The sequence below is a fragment of the Nerophis ophidion genome, linkage group LG15 (assembly GCF_033978795.1).
Source record: "Nerophis ophidion isolate RoL-2023_Sa linkage group LG15, RoL_Noph_v1.0, whole genome shotgun sequence".
Classification (NCBI taxonomy): Eukaryota; Metazoa; Chordata; class Actinopteri; order Syngnathiformes; family Syngnathidae; genus Nerophis; species Nerophis ophidion.
Window position 1 is genome coordinate 29,180,948 of NC_084625.1, and position 20,131 is coordinate 29,201,078.

Consider the following 20,131-nt stretch of genomic DNA (forward strand, 5'->3'; position numbering starts at 1 on the left):
TTTAAAAGCTGTTTCATCAACTTTGCAGGTTTCTCCGAGCTCTCTTCGTCACATTGCAGCTGCGATGCAGAGAGCAGGTTTAAAGCAGAATGATCCTCTCCGGCGTTTAGCGTCATTAATGCTGTTTATACACTGCTGCGTTATACAACAACGACACATCACTAAGGGGGGACAATAGCTGGCAGTTGCGGTGCGTTTCGTGCTGTTTGTATCTCTTTGCTGCATCGCCGCGGTCAACAATGCAGTCTCTATGTGCGGTTACCACAACAGAGGCGGTGGAGGTACAATAAATTCAATTTCTAAGGACCTGCGCTTCTAAAGTCAGTTTACCGCTGCGATGACGTTGCATTATTTGATTGGCTGTCAGTCTTCTATGTGTTGCGTAATTATGACGTTGAATCACGCGATTGGGACCTCGCGAAAAAAGGCGGGGTATAGGTTACAATCCGGAAGTAAACATTGTCCCGTCAAGCTCACCGTAGCGAGGAATGGCTCGTTAAAGTTGAATTCGTACTACTCGACGACAAAAAAAGGTAAATATTTCCCTCCGTCTCTTAAAAGCGGGTCGTTTTGTATTCCGAATCAATGACAATCTACTCAAGCATGCCCTGTTTGTTTTGAATAGACGTGTTGTTTATCAGCGGTTTGCGCATGTGTGCAGCATACTGAGCTTTTGTAACTGTTGTAGGCACTATACCATCCATCCCATCCTTTTTTCTGCCGCTTATTGCCTTTTTGGGGTCGCTGGCGCCTATCTCAGCTACAATCGAGCGGAAGGCGGCGTACACCCTGGACAATTTGCTCTCATCGCAGGGCGCCACAATACCAATGTGAGCAATTTGCAAAATGCGCAACCCTATTTTGCAAATTTGTATAATGCGCAATCTTTTTTGTAAATTGCTTACAGCTATATATTTGAATAATGTGTGGTGCACATTTTGCAAATCAATGGGCGTAATTTGTATAATGCACAATCTTTTTGGCAATTTTGGAAATTACTTCCAGCTATATATTGATTGTGTTGGAAGTTCTGGCTACTAACCTTAACCCAGTGGTTCTTAAAAGCCTACTGAAATGAGATTTTCTTATATAAACGGGGATAGCAGGTCCATTCTATGTGTCATACTTGATATTGCCATATTTTTGCTGAAAGGATTTAGTAGAGAACATCCACGATAAAGTTCGCAACTGTCGGTGTTAAGAGAAAAGCCCTGCCTCTACCGGAAGTCGCAGACGATGGCGTCGCGAGTGTGGGGGCTCCTCACATCCTCACATTGTTTTTAATGGGAGCCTCCAACAAAAAGTGCTATTCGGACCGAGAAAACGACAATTTCCCCATTAATTTGAGCGAGGATGAAAGACTCGTGTTTGAGGATATTGATAGCGACGGACTAGAAAAAAATAAATAAAAAACAAGTTAAAAAAAAACGCAATTGCATTGGGACGGATTCCGATGTTTTTAAACACATTTACTAGGATAATTTGGGGAAATCCCTTATCTTTCTATTGTGTTGCTAGTGTTTTAGTGAGTTAAATAGTATCTGATAGTCGGTTGGGTGTCTCCACGGGTGTCTTGACGCGCAGTGTCTCAGGGGAGTCGACGGCAGCTATGGACGGCACAAGCTCAGCTTTTATCCGGTAAGAACTGATTTTTTAACCCCAATTTTTTCACCGAAACCTGCTGGTTGACATTCGGTTGGGATCCATGTTGGCTTGACTGCGCTCTGATCCATAGTAAAGTTTCAGCTCTGGGAATTTTAAACAAGGAATCACCGTGTGTTTGTGTGGCTATAGGTTAAAGCTTCCCAATTTCATCTTTCTACTGTGACTTCTCCAATATCAATTGAACAAATAGCAAAAGATTCAGAGACACAGATGTCCAAAATACTTTGTAATTATGCTGTTAAAGCAGACGACTTTTAGCTGTGTGTGTGCGTAGCGCTCATACTTCTTGCGTACACGTCATCATTACGCGACATTTTCAAGACGAAACTCCCGGGAAATTTAAAATTTTTATTTAGTAAACTAAAAAGGCCGTATTGGCATGTGTTGCAATGTTAATATTTCATAATTGATTTATAAACTATCAGACTGCGTGGTGGGTAGTAGTAGGTTTCAGTAGGCCTTTACCTTGTTGGAGGTACCGAAACCCACCAATTTCATATACGCATTCACCAAACCCTTCTTTAGTGAAAAATAAAATGTTATTTTTTTTTCAAATTCAAGACAAAGTTATATGTTTTTGGTAACACTTTAGTATGGGGAACATATTCTAAGGAACAAAGACTTAATGTAGGGTTAGGGTCAGGGTTAGGGTTATAATAAGGCCATACCGAATAAGGCATTAATAAGTACTTAATACTGACTAGTTAAGAGCCAATATGTTATTAATTTACATGTTAATAGGCAAATAATCAATGGTGAATATGTTCCCCATACTTAAGTGTTACCATGGTTTTTTTTTACTTGTGCACAAAATGAACCGTTAATGAACATTCCTTGTTCAAACAACAAAGCCAACACAGTGCATAAACCCCCAAGCAATCACACACCTGCAAAAATCAGTCAGCTGTTGCCGTATTCGTAATACGCCGATAGGGAGAAGTTTGTATCTACGTGAGGAGTCGGGTGCGTTTTGCCCTCCGCCGAACCCCTGAGGCCGACTCACCGAACCCCTAGGGTTCATTCGAACCCAGGTTAAGAACCACTGCCCTAACCCTAATCCTTACCCTTGATGCCATCCACGCAGTGTTGGGAGACTGTTTTGCTTTTCTTCTTCTGTTCAATGTAGCTGTCCGTCCGGAATTCCGCCAATTCTTCTTCAGCCGTCTTTAAACCATCCATTTGCACGGTCGCGCCATTTTCAAACAAAATTTCGTCTTGCGATATGAAAATTGCTTGCGCACAATGGAAATGACGTATAATTTGCAAAGTGTGCGAGTTTGGTGAAATGCTTACAACATCGCCAGAGTGAATATAACCGTGCCGGGAAAAAAAATGATAAGCATTCAGTAAAAGTCATGTCCAGTATTTAGTAAAGAACTGACTGCATCACTTCAAAAATATGTCGCACTGCGCCCCATATGATTCTCTTATTCTACTTCTAAACAATCAATACCATGGATCAAAGTCGCCCACCTTGAGATTCAAGGCTAAGTTGTATTTTTTGATTTTCATAGACTATTCACTTCATCTTTCTAATCCCAATCATCCCTCCTCTCTTTTCTTATCTGTCGTGTGGTTATATCCCCCCCCCCCACCCACCTCAATGGCGTTGACTGTGCTACTCTCACACAAACCTAATCCCTCCTCCTTGTAAAAATCAAATGCTTTTTGATTATCATCAAAATAGAGATGATTTGTGTATTGGGGTACTGATGGTGCCAGGAAAAGTAGGTGTGACCAAACGTTTTACAGCATGTGATAGAATACGTTAGGGCTGGTTGAAAACTGTATCACGGTGTAGGTTTTTTATATTAGTTGAAAGTGAAAATTATTTTTAAAGTTAAAAGTTAAAGTACCAATGATAGTCACACACACACTAGGTATGGTGAAATTAGGACTGGGCGATATGGCCTTTTATAAATATCTCAATATTTTTAGGCCATTTCACGATACACGATATACGATATATATCTCAATATTTTGCCTTAGCTTTGAATGAACACTTGATGCAAATAATCACAGCAGTATGATGATTCTATGTGTCTACATTAAAAAATTCTTGTTCATTCTGCAATAATATATGCTCATTTTAAAGGCCTACTGAAACCCACTACTACCGACCACGCAGTCTGATAGTTTATACATCAATGATGAAATATTAACATTGCAACACATGCCAATACGGCCGGTTTAGTTTACTAAACTCCAATTTTAAATTTCCCGATGAGTTTCTTGTTAAAAACGTCGCGGAATGATGATGCGTATGATGAGGCGTGTTTGTGTCGTTATTGATTGAGCGGACATTTTTTAGCCCAGCATCACTTATTGCTAAAAGTCGTCTCTTTTCATCGCATAATTACACAGTATTTTGGAATCTGTGTTGCTGAATCTTTTGCAATTCGTTCAATTAATAATGGAGACTGTAAAGAAGAATGCTGTTGGTGGAAAGCGGTGGATTCCAGCTGCCTTTAGCAACCGAATCACAGCCGGTGTTTTTTTGTCTGTTGTGAAGCTTTAGCGAACATGTTTCTCTATCACATGTCAACCAGCAAGTTTTTGGATGAAAAAATTGTGATATTAAGTCGGCTCTTACCGGAGACTTGTGTGGAGTTAGCGTCCTCCTGCAGCAGCTGTCATCTTGGCTCATCTATTGGCTTCTCTCAGAGACACTGGCAATCACCGCAGCCCTCCGTCTTCCAGGTATGACATTATAATGTCCCTAAAACACTAAACACAATAAGCAGATACGGGATTTTCCAGAATTATCCCAGTAGATGTGTCTAATAACATCTGAATTGGTCCCACTGCACTCGCCTTTTATTTATTATTTTTTTAATTTTTTTGTAGTGCTTCACTCTTTCTTTCCTCAGCCACAAATCTTTCATCCTCGCTCAAATTAATGGGGAAATCGTCACTTTCTCCGTCCGAATCGCTCTTGCTGCTGATGGCTATGATTATAATGTGAGGATGTGAGCAGCCCTACGACCCGTGACGTCACGCGCACATCGTCTGCTACTTCCGGTACAAGCAAGGCTTTTTTATTTGCGACCAAAAGTTGCGAACTTTATCGTCGATGTTCTCTACCAAATCCTTTCAGCAAACAATGGCTATATCGCGAAATGATCAAGTATGACACATAGAATGGACCTGCTATCCCCGTTTAAATAAGAAAATCTCATTTTAGTAGGCCTTTAAACTTTCATGCAGAGAGGGAAATCACAACTTGGTCAATTTACCAAAACTGTATTTATTAAACAGTTATTTGGCAGCGGCACAAACATTCATGTCATTTCAAAACAGAAAGTGCAAGATTGTCAGAGACATTTTAAAACAAGCAATTAGTGCAGTTTTGTGCATGATGTCACTAAGATGACATATCAAAACAACACTATATTAAAGAGCACTTTTTGTACAGAATGCCAGTACAATAGTTTAAAACAAGTAAAGAGCACTTTTGTGCATGATGTCACACAAGATATTTCAATAAGTGTCAAATAAAAATGAGCTGCACAATAGGTCCCTGCGGACGTTATCTCCTTCAGTTGACTTTTTTTTTTTCATACGGTGTTGATCTGGAAATAGTTTCCTCGGCATTTTATTGTTGTGGCACCGGACGGAGATGTTGATGCAGGGTTTCAAGCACTCTTTATTCTCTACCAGGTGAATTTTCAAATGATGCTACATTAGCAGTATTGCTACTTATTTTTAGCAACACTTTTGCCACATAAATGTTGAACATATTCCCGCTTGAAGCCAAATGGCCGCCGGACGATAGATCCTGTGCTGTTTTTCTTGGTAATTAATTCTTCCTCCATTTGTAACCAGATTTGCACCTCCTTTATCTTGTATTAGCACCCGCACCTCACCGTTAGCATCACAGCTATAGTTACCATGTCGCTACCTCTCTGCTCCATGGGAGCGTGTGACGTTGCGCACATGACAGTATGACGTGTGTAAGAGGGTGCGCTTGTTTTAAGTCTCTGTGTGAAGGAGAGACAAGAAAGAGTGAAAAAAGCCCATAGTGTAATGCCCACTGCTAAAAGCAACTGCGTGAGAACGTATACTCAAATATCACGATATAGTCATTTTCTATATCGCACAGAGACAAACCCGCGATATATCGAGTATATCAATACATCGCCCAGCCATAGGTGAAATTAACTTCTGCATTTAACCCATCTCCTTGTTCACCCCCTGGGAGGGGAGAGGAGCAGTGGGCAATCAAATCCAATCAAAAATCCGTGGCAAGATCTGAAAAATGCTGTTGACAAACGCTTTCCATCTGAACTGACTGAGATTGAGTTGTTTCGCAAAGAACAATGGGCAAACATTTCAGTCACTATGTTGGCAAAACTGGTAGAGACATACTCTAAAAGACTTGCAGCTGTAATTGCAGCAAAAGGTAGTTCCACAAAGTATTGACACAGGGGGGCTGAATACTTTTGCACAATACCCGTTTCACTTTTTTATTTGAAAAAAAAAAAAAAAAAATCATGTATGATTTTCTTTCAACTTTACAATTGTACAACACTTTGTGTTGATCTTTCACATAACGTTCCAATTAAATATATGTATGCTTATGGTTGTAATGTGCCAAAATATTGAAAAGTTCAAGGAAGGTGAATACTTTTGCAAGGTGCTGTATATTGATATTGTTTTATGGGCACCAGCCTGAGGTGGGACTCAACTTTTTACGGCACTGACAGAATTGACTGTATGTTCAATTATACTTGATTACTTACAATTGTGTAAAAAAATTCTGTGGTTCAGTTTATATCAGCAATCTAACAGTACATGTCAGGTTTGTTATGTTTAACTACTAGGATGTGACGGAAAATGGACACCAGGGGGCAGTATGTACAATAATTTATTATATATATGGTAAATAAATATATATATATACACATATATATACATATGTATATATATAATTATAATAAAAGTACTAAACAATACTAATGAATAAACCAAGGATATGAAGTGTGACAAAAACTCAAGAGTGTATGGTGTAAGACTAAGTGTGTAAATTAACTGAAGTGTGTGTTACCAAGTGTTGAAGAGAGCGAAGGAACAAGGCAGTCCGAGGGGCAGGCAGATGAACATCCAGGGCAGGAGAGGAGAGGCTAAATCCGTGTTCAGGCGAGGGTCGGGAATCGAGGAAGGCAGTCCAAACACACAGGGGGAAACAATAGACGATCTCGAAGGGGAAGACCCTGCGGGAGATCAACACGGACGTCAGAATCACGGAGGGAAACACAACCACAGTGAGCGAACATCAGGCTCACGGTACACAGAGAGGTAACTAAGTTCCCGTGCCGATCCTTGGGTCCACTGGTCCTTTGAGTATGCCCTCATCAGTTTCAGGTGAGCAGATTGGAAAATGAGAGCAGGCTTGTCGCTGCGTGGACGTGAGCGGGGCGTGTCTGTGTGCATTGTCAGCGGGTCCTCTGGGTGAAACCGCAGCGAAGGAATATGCAGACTTGCGCGTGTGGCACAACAATGTTCAAAGAAAGTGGGGAACTGTATGTCTATAGTCACATTTATTATAAATACTAGTGCTAAAGAACTGCATATGTTGCTAGAAAACACACCATTTTTCTGGTATTCTGGTTCCAAAGGTCATCAAAGTAAAATTAAACGTAAAAACAATATGCTGGTTTGCAACATACAGTAATAACAATCCTTCAGATGTTTGGCTCCTGAACCTCTGGAGACTGTTCCTATTTGAATACATCACCACCAAAATAAAAAAGTATACCACTGTGTTATTAGACAGTTAGCGTCTTTCTTTGAGCTTTCTCATCTATCCTTTTATCCGCAGTTCCACCTTTTTTTCCACGTTCATTGTGCCTTTTTGCCCTCTAAATGTTTCATGACATTTTAGTATTTTTTTCTCAAAGCCATGTACGTGTTACAATTTCACCCCTTAGCATACTCAACCTTTCTACTTAGAAAATCAATTAATTATTTTCAATAATTTACCTTCAGAGCATACCAGATAAAGTAAAGCACATTTTTGGTGTGTGTCAAATGGGTTGTTGTAACTAATGTGTATTCTCTTGGTGTGCAAGCCATTAAGGTTGGCCTTGCCCCTTGGCTTGAAGGAGTCATTGGTGATTAGAGAAAGAGAGGAGTCTTGATAGAGCATTAGTGAGTGACACACACACTCACACAGCCTGAATAACACTCTTTGCAGTTGTGCACATTCATTTTTCATGAAGCAGACTCATAACAATTAGTCTGGTTACCGCCTGGGTAATCTTAACATTCTGACATCACTCTTTTAATAATTCTGAATCCAAAATCCTTGTTTGTTTTCACAGTGAAGACATTAGCTTTTTTTGGCTGATAGTGCCACACTCCTTGGCCAAATAAGAGCAATGCATTGGCAGGGGCTGAGGAAAATAGGTTTGATTCACTACAGCTTTCACACAAATAATTCCACAAAATAAATGTTTGCCAATGTATTTCAGGAAATACTTTACGCTGACAACCATAACTAACACTTTTCCATTGCACGTTGTGGCATTGGTTTGTGTTGTCCTGTTTCCTACTCAAAAATAATCTCATCATAGTAAATCACTAGACAATGGGAAAACTGGAGATTTCCCGATCCTATTTTTTAGCCTAAAATCCGAGCCGATTTCAAGTCCCGATTCAACACTTTGACTTAGATTATAGAACTGTATTTTTTTTTCTAGCAAGTAACTAAAGTGAACACATTTTTATAGTTTGTAAAAGTTGCTAGTATTGTTGTAAATCATGTGTGGTATTAAATTATACGTATATATTTATTTATTTAACAAAATAAAGTAACTACTATTAACTTCCATTTAAATCATCTGGGTTTTTCCCTCAAAGCCTTCCTGTATGCAAAGACTTCTGAGTATGTAAACAATAACAAAAACAACCCAAAAACCTATTTTGTAATAATTAAAATAGGAAAAATAAATATTGTATATTGATCTAACCACTTAATTATTAATTATTATTAATAAACTATTATTGATTACTAATACCGTATCGATAGTATTAACATGTGGATCGATCACACCTACAAACCCCGTTTCCATATGAGTTGGGAAATTGTGTTAGATGTAAATATAAACAGAATACAATGATTTGCAAATCCTTTTCAACCCATATTCAATTGAATGCACTCCAAAGACAAGATATTTGATGTTCGAACTCAGAAACTTTATTTTTTTTTGCAAATAATGAATAACTTAGAATTTCATGGCTGCAACACGTGCCACAGTTGTTGGGAAAGGGCATGTTCACCACTGTGTTACATCATCTTTTCTTTTTAAACACTCCATAAACATTTGGGAACTGAGGAAACTAATTGTTGAAGCTTTGAAAGTGGAATTCTTTCTCATTCTTGTTCTATGTATAGTCAAGGGTCTCCGCTGTCGTATTTTACGTTTCATATTGCGCCACACATTTTCGATGAGAGACAGGTCTGGACTGCAGGCGGGCCAGGAAAGTATCCACACTCTTTTCCTACAAAACCGGGCTGTTGTAACACATGGCTTGGCATTGTCTTGCTGAAATAAGCAAGGGCGTCCATGATAACGTTGCTTGGATGACAACATATGTTGCTCCAAAACCTGTATGGACCATTCAGCATTAATGGTGCCTTCACAGATGGGTAAGTTACCCATGCCTTGGGCATTAATACACCCCCATACCATCACAGATGGTGGCTTTTGAACTTTGCGCCTATAAAAATCCGGATGGTTATTTTCCTCTTTGTTCTGGAGGACACCACGTCCACAGTTTCCAAATATAATTTGAAATGTGGACTCGTCAGACCACAGAACACTTTTCCACTTTGCATCAGTCCATCTTAGATGAGCTCGGGCCCAGCAAAGCCAGCGGTGTTCCTTGGTGTTGTTGATAAATGGGTTTTGCTTTGCATAGCAGAGTTTTAACTTGCACTTACAGATGTTGCAAGCAACTGTAGTGCTGTACTGACAGAGGTTTTATGAAGTGTTCCTGAGCCCATGTGGTGATATCCTTTACACACTGAGGTCAGTTTTTGATGCAGTACCGCCTGAGGGATCAAAGGTGCGTAATATAATCGCTTACATGCAGTGATTTCTCCAGATTCTCTGAACCTTTTGATGATTTTACGGACCGTTGATGGTAAAATCCCTAAATTCCTTGCAATAGCTCGTTGAGAAATGTTGTTCTAAAGCTGTTCGACAATTTGCTTACAAATCCTTGTTTGTGAATTACTTAGCATTTCATGGAAGCTGCTTTTGTACCCAATCATGGCACCCACCTGTTCCCAATTAGCCTGCAGACCTGTGGAATGTTCCATATAAGTGTTTGATGAGCATTTCTCAACTTTATCAGTATTTATTACCACCTTTCCCAACTTCTTTGTCACGTGTTGCTGGCATCAAATTTTAAAGTTAATGATTATTTGCACAAAAAAAATGTTAATTATTTTGAACATCAAATATGTTGTTTTTGTAGCATATTCAACTGAATATGGGTTGAAAATTATATGCAAATCATTGTATTATGTTTATATTTACATCTAACACAATTCCCCAACTTCTATAGAAACAGGGATTGTACTTTACATTGAAGTTTTAGCAGGTTATGCGTATGTGTGTAGCATTCTTAGCCATTATAGTGATTTAGCACTTGGAAAAAACAGTATTTTTCCGCCAAAGTGATGAGGATTAGTATCTTAGAAGTAGCCTCACACTGTGGATAAACAACACATTCATTGTAGCTTCCTCTCAAATTCGAGCCAGTGTTCTGGCAAACCCGCACTTTCCTATAATTCATGCAACTCATGCATGTGTGTAACAAGGTATCCAACAATGTAATTGTGTCTGCCTGAGCGTGCACCCCTTTTGAAAGGAATATTTCACAGAAATACAATCTTCAGCCATGTAAACACTGCGACACAGCTGCAGTAAAGATTGGCTGGGTTGGGCATCTTATCAGTCGATCAGTTAAAATAGACATATATCGACCCGCGATCCGATCACATGTTCAGGATTGAGACATCCATCCATCCATCCATCCATTTTCTACCGCTTATTCCCTTTCGGGGTCGCGGTGGGCGCTGGCGCCTATCTCAGCTACAATCGGGCGGAAGGCAGGGTACACCCTGGACAAGTCGCCACCTCATCGCAGGGCCAACACAGATAGACAGACAACATTCACACTCACATTCACACACTAGGGCTAATTTAGTGTTGCCAATCAACCTATCCCCAGGTGCATGTCTTTGGAAGTGGGAGGAAGCCGGAGTACCCGGAGGGAACCCACGCATTCACGGGGAGAACATGCAAACTCCACACAGAAAGATCCCAAGCCTGGATTTGAACCCAGGACTGCAGGAACTTCGTATTGTGAGGCAGACGCACTAACCCCTCTGCCACCGTGAAGCCCTAGGATTGAGACAGCTCTAGTTAAAATTATGCGGCATTAAACACAATGGCCGTAAAAAGACGCAAACAAAAGACAATAATGCATTAGGGTTCAGTGTTTCCTATAGATCTGAAGTTTCATAATGGAGGTGGCGCGCCAGATTATGTCATCGTCCAATTTGCATAATTCACCATTATGCAAAACTCAATGTTTGGACGGCTGCAGCTGAGCTTTTTGGTTTGCATCATTAGATATGTGTAACGTGTTTTTAAAGCGTATTCGGCAATAGTATATGCGCTCCAAATTGTGTTCACATGATGTCCTGATGGTATGGAATGATGACGTTTTCATACGTTTTTGTACTATAGAACATGTAGTCATCTTTCCAATGGTGGGGAATAAAAATTAAAAAAAAGGCTGAATATGCATATTTAAAAACAAATATTTGTTTTTGTTCATTATTGGTGTCAACCTGTTCTTATTATATGATGCATTTAGCTCTATTCTAAATGTTGTTATGCAAACAGACACATTTTATAGGTTGCCCGCACGTTATTATTTGGTAACCCCCGCATTACCTGATCATACATTTCATTGTTTGTATAGTGTTAAACATGTATAGTAAATGAAAAAATACAAAAATATGTATTTCTAGTGTAACGATTGAACTGTTGTGAAAGAGTTTTTCAATGCGCAACTCCAAATTCATACACACGCGCAGATGCAAGGGGTGCGTGACTTCTAAAAGGGAGCATGTCTCGCCAGAACACCAGCAAGAAATGTTGGCACTCGATGGAAAAGTGTCTGCAGACTCTATTTAGCAGGATGATTAGCTGTTAGTACTGCTAGTGCCACTCCACTTAATCTGTTTTGTGACATAATAACCTTCTGTAAGGTGGGCGGGGTTGGAGGCGCGGGGGTGTAAAATATATTCAGGCCATGTCACGGATACAAAGGATTCTGGGTATTTGTTGTGTTGCGTTTATGTTGTGTTACTGTGAGGATGTTCTCCCGAAATGTGTTTGTCAATCTTGTTTGGTGTGGCTTCACAGCGTGGCGCATATTAGTAAGTGTTAAAGTTGTTTATATCACAACCATCAGTGTACTCTGTATCACCCAGTATGCCTTTCAATCTTGTACGTGTGATTGCGGAAGCTGCACACAACATGTTGCCAGACTAACAATCGGTTTGTACATGTCGTTGAAGGTGTCTAAGGCAATGACTTCACAGCACGCCCATATTCTTGTCATCAGGATGAACGCTAATTGGATATTCGCGAGAACGTTAGCGGCTCCAATTGTCTTCATTACTCTGTGAAACGGGTTTAAATAGCTCTGTGGGTGGTAAAGGTGGCCGACCTCTTATGTATTTCAGCGGGCGGGCGGTTGCGGTTCTGATAAAATGTTGGTTCGGGTGGACGGCGGGTGGATGATGACTTTGGTGATGCAGTTGCGGATCATATAATTGCCTATCCGCGCATCTCTACTGTGCACATATTTTGCTCCTCCGAGGTATACTTTTTGGGTGGGACAAATGCGTTATTGTTATCTCCATAATTGTCTACACCTGTCGCCATCTAATACAGCATTGCGGTCTTAAACACACGCAGAGACTCCACGTTAGTAAAGTTAGTGAAATAAAGTGAAACAAAGCGATCGGTTGGAGCAACCCTGGGAAAAGGTTGTTCATGTTAATCATACTAATAATGTTAATGTTTCAGCGTGGCATAGTAATGGAGCTTTGTGCTTATACACGATAGCAGGGGTGCCCATTACGTCGATCGCGAGCTACCAGTCGACCGCGGGGGGTGTGTCAGTCGATCTCCAGCCAGGCTTTAAAAAAAAATAGACCTAAAAATTAGTGATCATCAATCTTCACCAAGACGTCACTTAAATGACATTCACGGTACCGGAGGGTCTTGTGAGATGACGCTGGCTGCTGCAAGATCATTATTAAGAAAATATGACCGAGAGGAAGGCGAGAAACACTTTTTATTTCAACAGACTCTCGCGCCGTACCTTCCGTTAAAACTGTAAAGGCCGACTGAACATTTCCTATCTTCACAATAAAAGCCCTGCTTCATGCTGCCTGCGCTAACTAAATACAGAGTCTCGGAAAACTGCCGTGCACAAGCGATCCCTCTTATTTTGTTGGCGCAGGCAGCATGAAGCAGGGCTTTTATTGTGAAGATAGGAAATGTGCAGTCGGCCTTTAGAGTTTTGACGGAAGGGACGGCGCGAAAGTCTGTTGAAATAAAAAGTGTTTCTCGCCTTCCTCTCTGTCATTTTTTCATAATAATGAACTGGCAGCAGCCAGCGTCATCTCACAAGACCCTCGGGTGCCGTGAATGTCAATCAAGCAAGCTACGGAATTTGCCGCCAATGTTTTTCTTGTAAAGTGTATGGAAGCTGGATGAATTAGATGCCAAAAACCAACCACTTTCATGTGGTATTGTACAGAAAGGACAACTTTTTTTCTCCTCCATTTGAAAATGTGGGCGTTATCATGATTACTGTCTGATTCCAATCAATGCAAGTCATCAGAATCAGGTAATACACCAAGTTATATTCTTGTCTTTGTGAAAGAAAGACATCTATATGTGTTACACATGCTTGTATTATCATTAAACACATTTAACTTGTTTACAAAAATGTCTCTTTCATAAATAAATAAATATAAATGAGATATATAAATGGTATATAAACGGGAAGAGCTAGACGAAGTGGCTGGGGAGAGGGAAGTCTGGGTTTCCCTGCTTAGGCTGTTGCCCCCGCGACCCGACCTCGGATAAGCGGAAGATGATGGATGGATGGATGGATGGATATATATAAATGAGGTAGATCCCCTCGAGTTGGTCAATTGAAAAGTAGCTCGCCTGCAGAAAAAGTGTGGGCACCTCTGCACGATAGGGTGTGGCGTGGACGGGCACCCCCTTCACAGGGCGGCTCTTTTCCGCCACAGTTGTGCAAGTGTTTGATTTGATATGCAGCGGAGCCTGCTTTTTAAATGTTATTATCCCAGACGATCACCCTAATTTAATTGTGGCAGCCAAAGTAATGATTTTGATTAAAATTTGACTTTTGTGCAGCCCGACTTCCCGGTGCCCCCCAGTTTTCCGTTAGCTTCCTTCTCTTAACACCCTCATTCCCTCCCGAGATGCCAAAGCCAAGGTCAAGAAGAAAGTGCAGCCTTCCTCTGTCATAGGCTATTCCCTAGATGCCTTACACCTCACTATGGCTGATATGCTTCAGGAATGTTCCCTCCTCCTTTATTGTGACCGTCAGTCTCAAGGTCAGCTCCTATGGACGTTCACGCTTATCTGTTTCCCCTGCTTTACCTCATTTTTTTCCCTCGGCTATCTTTGCCCCTAGTTTTTCCTCATTCACTGTATCAGTAAACAGTAGCACCCCTTCCCCCACACACACCTCAGTTGGGGGTTTCATGATGCTTTGTCTGACATATCTATCTTTTTAATCCGTCTCTTTGTCTCTCCATATTTCTGAAACTGAGTTTTTAGAAGGCCGGTGCAGCTGGGAGGCGTCAGTGTGCCTTTGTTGCTTGCTGTCTCCCTTCGTCACACTGGTCACAGCCCCATATAGCCCGCAGCAATGTCGCTGGTTGATTGGATGCTGTTGTTGTTTGTAAGCCATGTAAGTCAGCCCTGAGTTCTGTGCCTATCTTTTTTTAATGTTGAAGCCAGACAGCAAGAATCAACATCTGACCTATATCCAAATAAATTAAATATTTTTTAAAAGGTTTTCATCACATCTGCCTTGTTTTCTTCTTCATTTTGGTCATCTGTGAAATTGTCCACCTGGCCTTGCAACTCTAAAAAAGATAGCATTCAGAATCTAGATTGATTTAGTTGGTTTGCTGACCCACAGGAGAATGATCAAGTTAATGGAACATGTTGTAATTTTTGTTAGCTTCCTTCTACCTGCCCGACTTGCGACTATTACACAAGAAGCATGGATTTCCAGCTGTCCACAGTATAAGACCCATAAATTCAAATGCTTAATTTTTATAGGCAGCTCTGCATTGACTGAAGTGTCTGCTCGTTATATATCCGGCAAGTGCTGCAAGTCTGAAAGGAAACTGTCAATAGCAATCCCAGCTATTGATATGGCAGTGGGCCGGAGATGTAACTTGGCCACCCGACTCTGCGCTATCCCTCTGATCCCACTACATCATAATTACATTAATATTGACAGACCCTTGACAATAGTCACATTACTATTGATAGGTACCTGTCAATACAGTGTTTCCCCCAAATAAAACATATTCATTCATAACTTGTAAACTGCTCGATAAAAAGGCTTTGAAAAGAATATTGGACCCGGTTGGGTTTACTCGTCTCGAGAGTGTTGCTGTGGCAAGGATTCTCACCACCTGGCTTTGTGTGTATAGCGACAGACCGATAGATTTATTTTAGCTCGCATAGATCAAGGCTACTCTTGACATACATAAATAGTCCCGCACACTTCCACACACATGCGTGTCACTTAATCTGCACATTTTCTGCACAGGCAAAACTTTCAGATGAAGCTAAACAAATGGAGCCTGTTTATTGGTTAGGATGCACATTCAGGACTGTTTTTTTTTTTTTCCTTAAATCCAAACTCCTTTTCCGTCACAGGCGAGGATCTAAACATGGCAGTCTTTCAAATTCAACTCAATGAATTTGTCACACCTGCTTACCTCATTTTTTTTTTCCCATTGATTTGCTAATTCTGATTTAACTGGACGGTGAATCCTGCATCCATTGAAACATCATGAATACACAGACAGGTCCTCACCATTTCGGCTTATTACATTAGATCTGTTTTATTTTTCCTCCTTCTCTTCAGCAGTCTAAAGTGACCATATTACCCCTTTCTGCCAAAACTGCCATATTTACCCGGCGGAAATCTGTTTTAAAGCCTCATGACAAATCCTGTTCAGCGAGACACAAAAGCCACTGTCAAAAAGGGCCTCTCACTCTCTCACCCTATTGCTCTGTCTCTCCTTGTGCTAGTTAGTCGCCTTCTTTCTAAGCGTTTGACTTGAGGAAAGGCCAGATAAAAACGGGGGGAACTGAGAACGTTCTGCAGCACAAAATAGCCCAGACGTCACAATGTTACGAGCCCGTATGGAGTCGACTCCAGGGAGAGGGAGATTGTTCCACATTTAGCTGATGTTTACGGTGTACCACAGCCTGCCGTTAGCCTAATCCCTCGTGATGTGATTTGTACACACACCCCTATCTCCAGAGGGTGCAGGCACCAGTAGCCCCCTAGCTTCACCGTGTGTGTTTCGTGGATATACACTTGAGGGAGACTAAGACCCCTCCCTATTCCGCTTCTTTGCATTGCACATCTCAAAGGTTGCATTATGGACGGCTTTTACATATGAAAAGTGATTTCAGTCCCTAAGTATAAGGAGAAAATAACCATACAAACAAGAAGGCCTTTACCTCAAGGGCCCCGGTTCTCCCAAGTTATCCCTTTTTAGGTACTTTCTCAAATAGATCCGCTATGGTTCTGCCAGTAGTCAAGTCACACAAAGTTTTCTGCACTCAATTAGTTGGCAACTTTGAATAACCAAAACAAGCAAAAGAATGCCTGTGTGCAAACTAATCACTCAAAATAAGTTCTGTTTTCCAGCAGGTATGGATCAAGAGGGCAGTAAGGTAGCGGGATCTCTTCCAGATACATCTTGTGACCCACTGATCCCAGTCCTGCGCATCAGCCAGCTGGATGCTCTCGAGCTTGACTCGGCCCTGGAGCAACTCCTATGGACACAGTTTTCCAAGTGCTTCCAAAACTTCCGCCCGGGCCTTCTGACACCTCTGGAGCCCGAACTGAAGGCTTTGCTGCAGCTGATTCTGTGGAGGTTCACTTTGTATCCTAACAGCACCACAGTGGGCCAGTCTATACTGAGCCTACGCTACCATAACACCTTGTCCACATCTGCCCGCTACAAGCCTCTTACCCAGAGGCAGAAATTGGCTCTGGTTTTGCTAACAGCTGGTCCCCGCTGGCTTCAAGAGCGCACGCACAGCCTTCGACTGTGTCTTGGTTTGACTTCAGGAGTGTCTGAAGGTGATGGCGCATTTTCACAAAAAGCCCTCAGCATTTCTCTGACTCTAATGTCAGGCGTAGCCCGTCTTGCAAGCCTTGTCAACTTCCTTGTGTTCCTCAGCAAAGGTCAACACCCAGTCTTGGCTGAAAGGATCATTGGAGCTCGGGCCGTTTTTAGCAAGTCCAACGTGACGCGGGACATTACATACCAATACATGAATCGCGAGCTGCTGTGGCACGGCTTTGCAGAGTTCCTCATTTTCCTACTACCGCTCATCAACGTAAGAAAACTAAAATCAAAAATGTATTCCTTTCTACTCGGGGCAAGCGGAAGTGACATAGAGAGTGCACGGGGTAAGGATGAGGTGTGGAAAGAATGTGCGTTGTGTGGAGAGTGGCCGACCTTGCCTCACCAGGGAGGCTGTCAACATGTTTTCTGCTACTACTGTATCAAAAGTCATATTATTACAAACAGTTGCCCCACCTGTCCTAAATGTGGTGCAGAAGCAAGGCAGATAGAGCCAGTAAAGATGGAGGTAGAGATGTTTGTCAGGCAGTAGATTAAAGGAAACTACTTTCGTGTCACGTGTTCATACTTGTACAAATTAAGGGGGCAACGTTGTGACAGCCTCACAGTTCAGTAGGTTCCCTGGTGTTAGCTCATGGTTGTATATGTACATTGGTAAAGAAGGGAACAAAATGGCATACAAAAAACTGCTTACCTTTTCACATATGATGATTTTTCAAATAAGTCATAAAAATCTACAAACTGTTTGCAGTTAACTCTTTAATAATTACACTTATTAAATAGAAGATACACGTACAGTAAGTATAGGGATGAGCATCTTTGGGCACCTCAAAATTTGATTACGATTCAGGAGTAATATTAAATTACAAATCGATTATTGATGCACCTTAAATGTATAAAAGGCTCCTTCTTTGGCTTTTGACATATGCGATAATGTATTGTGTCATTTCAGATTTTGGTTTGCAATTGTTCACAGCGTGGATGTAGAAGACTAGATATGGGGGAACTGAAGCAGCCTGCTAAGAGAGGTGCCTACACTACATATTGAGCAACAATAATTTTGTTTTGATAGTTGTGGCTTTTTTTTTTTTTTGGTCCTGTTCAGCTCCTCAGGCAAATCATATAGTTGATGTAGATGCCCATATCGGCTGTTCAGATTTTCTTTACAAAAGAGAAGTGTAGGGTACTTCTCTTGTTGCCTTATTTGAATTTGACTTTATTAAATGTATTTATATTATCATTTGGTGCAGCCGGGCCGGAGCAGGAGGGGATAGAAAGAGAAAAAAAGGAAGACAGAGGGGGAAATTGTGGGGATAAGAGGGGGATCAGACAGAGAGTCAAAAACAACAACAGCAAACACAACAATAACAACAACAACAATAGAACAACACCAGCACATAAGATATGTACAAATATGATCGTAAAAGTGATAGCAAATAAGCATTTAGTGAAATAAATAATAATATAGAAATGATAATGAGCATTTTTACACTAAAACTGGAGCAATACAAATACCAATAGAAAAAGCGCTATTGATCACGAACAATACCAATAGTTTACCTCTATTATCAACAATACAGTTGTTCAAATGCAACAATACTTATACATAATGATAGCTAGAAAGATAATTAAAGAAAATAAATGAAATAATTAAAAAAAAAAGGAATACCGAAAGATGGAGGGTAAGAGAGAGAGGCAACCTATATTAATCTTGTAGATTGTTATAGTAATAATGGGTTAAGATAGTTGTGGCTTTTAAACCCACGGAATGCCCAGACACTTTGCCCCCGACCCCCATAAGCACACAGCTCAAAGATGTGTGATCTATTAATTCATATCGAGCTCACAGTGTTGTCGCACATTGTGGATATTATTATCTTTCCTGATTAAATAATGTACTTGCTAATTTCCTGAGCTAGTTCCAGTTAGACTTCTGCTGAAGTGTAGGAATTTATTTTAATGTTTTGCTACTTCACATTCAGACTAGCATAGCGGTTAGTGTGGTTTCTCCTGTTCTGTATTTCTGTCCTTTACTTTGTGTATGCGCCCGCACATACACACAAAGTGCAAAATGAACTGCAAAACCTGAAAACCGCAGTTGATAAGGGTAAATTGTCCAGTATTGTTGCACCCCTAGTATGAATGCACTACACAGTTCAAAAATTATCTTTGATTAACAACTATGGTTAATGATGATGTCCTTTCTGAACACACAACGACCGGCTATGTTTAATGTATGTGCACATATATTGACAGTCCTCTGCCCCTTCTGTATCACTGGCTGGACTTCGCACTGAACTATTTGTCTTTGGCGCAATGCACAGACCACCGAGAACCCCACAGAGCATATATTTGATGAAAGAATGTGTTGATTTATGCTGCCAAATTCTCTCGCAGTGCGTGTTTGTTGAAATGGGAATATTTGTTCTGATGAAAAATGCAGAAAGTCGGCTGAATAAATAATGGGAGGAATTTCTGATGCCTCTCATCACGACCAAATTAGCATTTGTTGTGTATTTTGTTGCTAAATTGTATTTCAACATAATTAAAATTGATTTAGGGCTTTCTCCAGGGTGTTTATTCAGTTAAGCGGAGGGGGGAGATGAGGAAAAGTTATAACAATCAGCACACTTCTCTCTAGACGGGCCTGGTCGTTCTAACTCCTATTATCCGTTTTCACAGCACCCCAACATCCTCGAGATCAAGGGGGCAGCCGGGGGCTTGGATTGACTCACACACTCACTCACTTGACAGCGTGCCTCTCTTTTCCCTCGGCCCGTCTCTCTTTCACTTGCCTTTCCTTCCCACCCCCTCGTAATCTCCAGGGCCCTTGCCCCCATAAGACTGTCGTAAACTGTACCAAAACCCTGGCAGTCGTCTTCTTCCTCGCAGGCGAATTACTCTCTAATCCCTGTAATGAGTCCAAAGATGCTTATTTATGCTGGAGTTAACCTCCACCAGTGAGCCTAGCCTCGGGCGAAA

The 20,131-nt window shown here is 41.0% G+C and overlaps 1 protein-coding gene across 2 annotated transcripts; it reads left to right on the plus strand.

Annotated features, from left to right (window-relative positions):
• Window positions 1-432: 432 nt before the first annotated feature.
• Window positions 433-19,648, plus strand: pex2 (peroxisomal biogenesis factor 2). Of its 2 annotated transcripts, none has more exons than XM_061921982.1 (2): window positions 433-533; window positions 16,705-19,648. In XM_061921982.1, exon 2 carries the CDS (start codon window positions 16,710-16,712, stop codon window positions 17,679-17,681), a length of 972 nt encoding a protein of 323 aa, XP_061777966.1. In that variant the 5' UTR covers window positions 433-533; window positions 16,705-16,709; the 3' UTR covers window positions 17,682-19,648. The 2 variants fall into 2 exon arrangements, with proteins under 2 accessions (XP_061777966.1, XP_061777967.1); XM_061921983.1 differs by having other exon boundaries at window positions 451-533; window positions 16,708-19,648.
• Window positions 19,649-20,131: the final 483 nt, after the last annotated feature.

What these genes read in the sequence shown, in the direction of transcription:
- pex2 (XM_061921982.1), top strand. Translation starts at nt 16,710, where the DNA reads ATGGATCAAGAGGGCAGTAAGGTAGCGGGATCTCTTCCAGATACATCT.